Below are 5343 nucleotides of genomic sequence, written 5' to 3' on the forward strand. Positions count from 1 at the left end.
ACAAGTCTCCTTGGCTTTCCTAACTTTTAAGCAGTTCCTGATTCATCCAAATTTTCTGGAGGTTAGGATAAAGTGAAAATTCAAAGAAGCCTGTTATCTGCTGTAAACAGCCAGAGGTAACCATGGATGCTACATATACTTTGTGTCAAATGGCTGCCCAGAGTGGGATGAGGAGACCGCACAGGATGCAACAGTGATAGGATCAATCTCTCCACCCTTACTGGAGGCGTGGACACCTACGTCAGGTAACGGAACTCATTGTCATCAAGGATGGACAAGCAATTGTGATTGACACGAGGTGATATGTTGCAGCATATCTTGATGTGATATGCCGTCTTGTTATTATTATACCTCAAATGTATGCCTATATTCTGTTGACTTTTTTACTTCCCCAGAACCACAAGCAAGAATAAAGAAGTAGGGTAGGCTCAGGTTAAGTCCACATAGTACTCGTAACCAAATTACCTTCTCCTTTGAAAGAAAAAAATATAAATCATCCCACACAACTTTTTTGCTATTTACCTGAAAAATGACTGGAATGCTGGACAAGGAAGAAATTGTAAGAAGCAGGAGCATTAGAGGTCACACATTAGAATCATGAAGCCTCAAGTTCCCACAGGGAAAACAAAGAAATAGGAAAACAAATACAAAATCAAACAAATGGGAAAATAAATCACTGAACTACTACGTGCTAGTCCACAACTTCTGCATTAATTGCATTTATAAGGGATTTGGTTTAATGGAACATATGTGAAATTCTGATCTAAGGAAACCTATGTTTCATTCTGAGTTAATCGCTAATAGCCTTGATTAAGCAAGTTAAACATCCTGTGTCTAAATCAGGGTATTTAATGGCAATAGCTCATTCTGGACTCTGGAAACCACAGTCTTCTTCAAAGAAAGTAACATCCTATCTCAGTGTTATTAAGATAAGCATCAGACATTTAAGTCTTTAATCTATTTTAAGTTGATTTTTATATGTGGTATGAGATAAGGGTCTAATTTTGTTCTTCTGAGTGTGGATATTCAGTTTTCCCAACACCATTTATTGAAGACATTGTCTTTCCTGATTGTGTGTTCTTGGCACCTTAGTTGAAAATTTTTTTCTGGGCTTTCTTTCCTGTTTCATCTGTCTTTCAGTCTTGGTATGTTACAGAGTCAAATAATCAATTTTTTCCTACATTATTCAATTTATTGGTGTGTAATTGTTCATAGTAGTCTCTTATGATCCTTTGTATGTCTGTTGTATCAGTTGTAATGTCTCCTTTTTCATTTTCATTTTATTTATTTGAGTTTTCTCTTTTTTTCCCCTCAGTTAATCTAGCTAAATGTTTGTTAACTTTTGTTTTTTGTTTTCAGGAAAGCTACTCTTATTTTTGTCAATCTTTTCTATTGTTTTTCTAGTCACTAATTTACTTCAGCTGTAATATTTATTCTTTACTTTGCAGAGATATTTGCAAATAAATGAAGGACATTGAGAAATGTCAACTTAGACTTAAGTATATGTATTTGGGGGGGATTGGCAAGTATTTAAACCCGAAATACTAGACTACATTGACCATATAATGCATTGTTTAAGCCAGGATACTTATGAGTTGTTAGAAAATTGAAAGAAATAAAACAGGAAAGAAAAGATAAGACCTAAATTTCCTTTTATTGAACATCATCCAAGGAATTTGAGCTCAAAGTAATGGGAATAAATTGAAGATTATTAAGCAGTGGATTAAAACACTTCAAAATTGTACTACAGGAAAAATTTCACTTATGAATTACTGAAGAGACAATTTCAAGAAATAGACAGATGTGGCTAGGTGATCTTTACACCAAAAGTGGTGTTAGAAAGGAAGAGCTGATATTAGAAATTTTCTGAATTAAAAGTTTTTTTCTGAAGATAAACTACAGAAAATAGATATGTTGATGTGACCTGGGTGGAGAAACAATTTGGACCCTTTGAGCTGTAAATGAATTATATCCAAGATGAGGTGGAGAAATACCAGGGAAGATCATAAATATACTAGTTTAGGTAATGTAGTAGATAATGACACTATTATCCAAAAGACAGAACTTAGAGTCAAAGTCCATTTTAGGCACAGGTAGAGATTGAAGCGATAAGTGTAGTTTTAGACATAGTAAATGTAGAATTTTATGGATATTTCTGATGAAAATATTCATCATGCATTTAGAAGGACTCAACAGCTGTGGCATAACTTATTTATACAAGTAATTATCTGAAAATTATCTTCATGTTGGTTATACTTGAAGTCATAAGAATAAAAACATTTCCCAAAAAGAGAATAAAGGGAGAGTCTAGATAATATGCTTCTTGAGAATTATATTAAAAAGAAGATATGGAAAGAAAATAGATAATCTCAATGACATTGGAGGATTATAGGGTACTTGAGAAAAAGAGGTTTCTTTCTTCTTCTTTCTTGGAACAATCAAATCAGATTGACATTTATGGTCATTATTCCTGTATTTTATATCCATTTGTATTTATACCTGCATTTTGAATAATCAGCATATCTAATCCATCAGAATATTAACCTAGGAGTAAAGAAATTTCTGATTATTTTTCAGAACTCTTTGAGGTAGGTATCACCTGCTTCCCATTAAAGATGAGCAACTGAGGCTTGGAGAGTAACATAAAGCTTCTCAAGTCACACAGTTAGTATAGAAAAAACTGAAATGTGAATAATGTCCTATTTGGTAGAAATAACCATAATCTTCCTATTGTGTATTGGCACACAACATTAATTTACTGAAGAAATTTTGGATCATCCTTCACATGCTGTCATAGGATATGTCTTCTGTGAAGCCAGGATGCACAGTAAAAAGACTGCATGGGTGTTGAAGTCATATATGAATGCTGTTTCTGTTCCTGAATCTAGTTGTGTGGCATTTAATATTATTCAATCTTTCTGTGCCCCAGTTTCTACTTCTATTTGGTGGTAAAAAAAAAAAAAAATACAACTTTTTACTTATGGCTATAGTATTACATTTAGACTGTTTATGAAACTTTTAAAATGTTATCTGGAATATAGTATTATTCAATACATTGTATATTTTCAGTCACTATTATTTGTAATCGTTGGTGCCATTATAAACTTAATTTTATTCTAAATTTGAGTACATATTTGCAGGGAAAATTTGAGTGAAATTTGTTTCATAATTCCTTCTCTTCAGGATGAAACTTCTGGAGAAATAGAATGCCTCTATTTAATTCATTATGCTTGTTTCCAACAATTCATATGTGGCTCCCCCATCTTTTATTCTTAATGGAATACCTGATCTGGAAAGAGTACATGTATGGATCTCCTTCCCAGTCTGCACAATGTACATCATCTCCCTTGTGGGGAATCTTGGTCTTGTGTACCTCATTTATTATGAGGAATCCTTACATCATCCAATGTATTTCTTTTTGGCCATGATCTCCCTCACTGACCTCCTTACCTGCACAACCACTCTACCCAATGCACTCTGCATCTTCTGGTTCAGTCTCAAAGAAATTAATTTCAATGCTTGCTTGGCCCAGATGTTCTTTGTTCATGGGTTTACAGGTGTGGAGTCTGGTGTGCTCATGCTCATGGCTCTGGACCGCTATATAGCTATTTGCTACCCTTTGCGTTATGCTACCATACTCACCAACCTTATTATTGCCAAGGCTGGGCTTGCCACCTTCCTGAGGGGAGTATTGCTGATGATTCCTTTCCCATTCTTGGTCAAGCATTTGCCTTTCTGCCAAAGCAATATCATCTCCCATACACACTGCGACCACATGTCTGTGGTAAAGCTATCTTGTGCCAGCATCAAGGTCAATGTAATCTATGGTCTAATGGTTGCTCTCCTGATTGGAGTGTTTGACATTTGTTGTATATCTTTGTCTTACACTATGATCGTCAAGGCAGTGATCAGCTTCTCTTCATCAGATGCTCGACAGAAGGCTTTCAGCACCTGCACTGCTCATATATCTGCCATCATCATCACCTATGTTCCAGCATTCTTCACTTTCTTTACCCACCGTTTTGGGGGACACAAAATTCCCCCTTCTCTTCACGTCATTGTGGCTAATCTTTATCTTCTTCTTCCCCCAACTGTAAACCCTATTGTTTATGGAGTAAAGACAAAACAGATATGAGAGAGTGTCATAAAGTTCTTCCAGGGTGATAAGGCTGCAAGTTGATATAAGACTACTTAATTCAGATGGAACAAAGATAAATGAAAAATAACAAAGAAAAACCTTACGTGTGATATTTTACATTTATTCATGTGTCACATCACACATTTTCTATTATCTCTCCCACTCTATGTTTTCTGAAACTGTTTTGGGGAAATTTATAGCCCATTCTGGATGCGTATCTCAGTGCCTTTCCCTTAATTGTTGTCTATTTGTCCCTTAATATATTGTCTAATTTTTTAAAAATAAATTTAATTCAATTTATTTAAATTGACCCATAAAGTTAAATATTTCATATATAACATAATGTTTTAAAATATATAAACCTTATGGAATGGCTAAAACTAGTTCAATTCATAGAAGTAAAAAGTAGAATTGTGGGTTTTTTTAATGATGTGTTATTTTCTAAATTTTTTAAATTGATACATAATAGTTTTACACATTTGGGAGGTACACATAATATTTTGATATATGCATGAAATGTCTAATAATTAAATCAAGGTAATTAGAATATCCATCACCTCAAACATTTATTTTTTCTTTGTATTGGAAACATTCAAATTCTCTTTGAGCTATTTTGAAACATATAATAAATTATTGCTAACTACAGTTACCCCACTGTACTGTTTTTTCATGGATTTACAGGTGTGGAGTCTGGTGTGCTCATGCTATGCTCATGCTCTACTATGTCTTGTTCTTTTTAACTGTATTTTAGTACCTATTAATTAACCTCTTTTCATCCTTTCTTCCTCCCACCATTCCCAGCATTTGGTAACCACCAGTCTCTTGTCTGTCTCCTTGAGATCCACCTTTTTAGCTCCCACATATAAGTGAGAACAGCAATATATATCCAAAAAAAGAAAAACAACATATTGAAAAGATACCAGATACCTGTGCTCCCATGTTTTTTGCAACATTGTTCACAAGAGCCAAGGTATGAAATCAACCTGTGTCCATCAACAGATAAGTGGATAAAGAAAATGTGGCATATATACGCAAAAGAATGTTATGCCATCATTAAAAAAATGATGAAATTCTGTAACTTGCAGCATCATGGTTGAAGCTGGAAATTAGTGTGTTAAATGAAATAAGCCAGGCACAGGAAGACAAAAATTACATTGCCTGTTTTAATCAAGTCATTGGTATGAATTCACACAACTTTTATCTAG

General features: G+C 34.1%; 1 protein-coding gene across 1 annotated transcript; it reads left to right on the top strand.

Moving 5' to 3' along the window:
* The first annotated feature begins 3226 nt into the window (after positions 1-3226).
* On the top strand, positions 3227-4135 carry LOC105539222 (olfactory receptor 52N5). Its single transcript, XM_011979409.1, has one exon. The coding sequence runs from the start codon at positions 3227-3229 to the stop codon at positions 4133-4135; it is 909 nt and encodes a 302-aa protein (XP_011834799.1).
* The last annotated feature ends 1208 nt before the right edge of the window (positions 4136-5343 follow it).

Source organism: Mandrillus leucophaeus, unplaced genomic scaffold (genome assembly GCF_000951045.1).
Source record: "Mandrillus leucophaeus isolate KB7577 unplaced genomic scaffold, Mleu.le_1.0 Scaffold2007, whole genome shotgun sequence".
NCBI lineage: Eukaryota > Metazoa > Chordata > Mammalia > Primates > Cercopithecidae > Mandrillus > Mandrillus leucophaeus.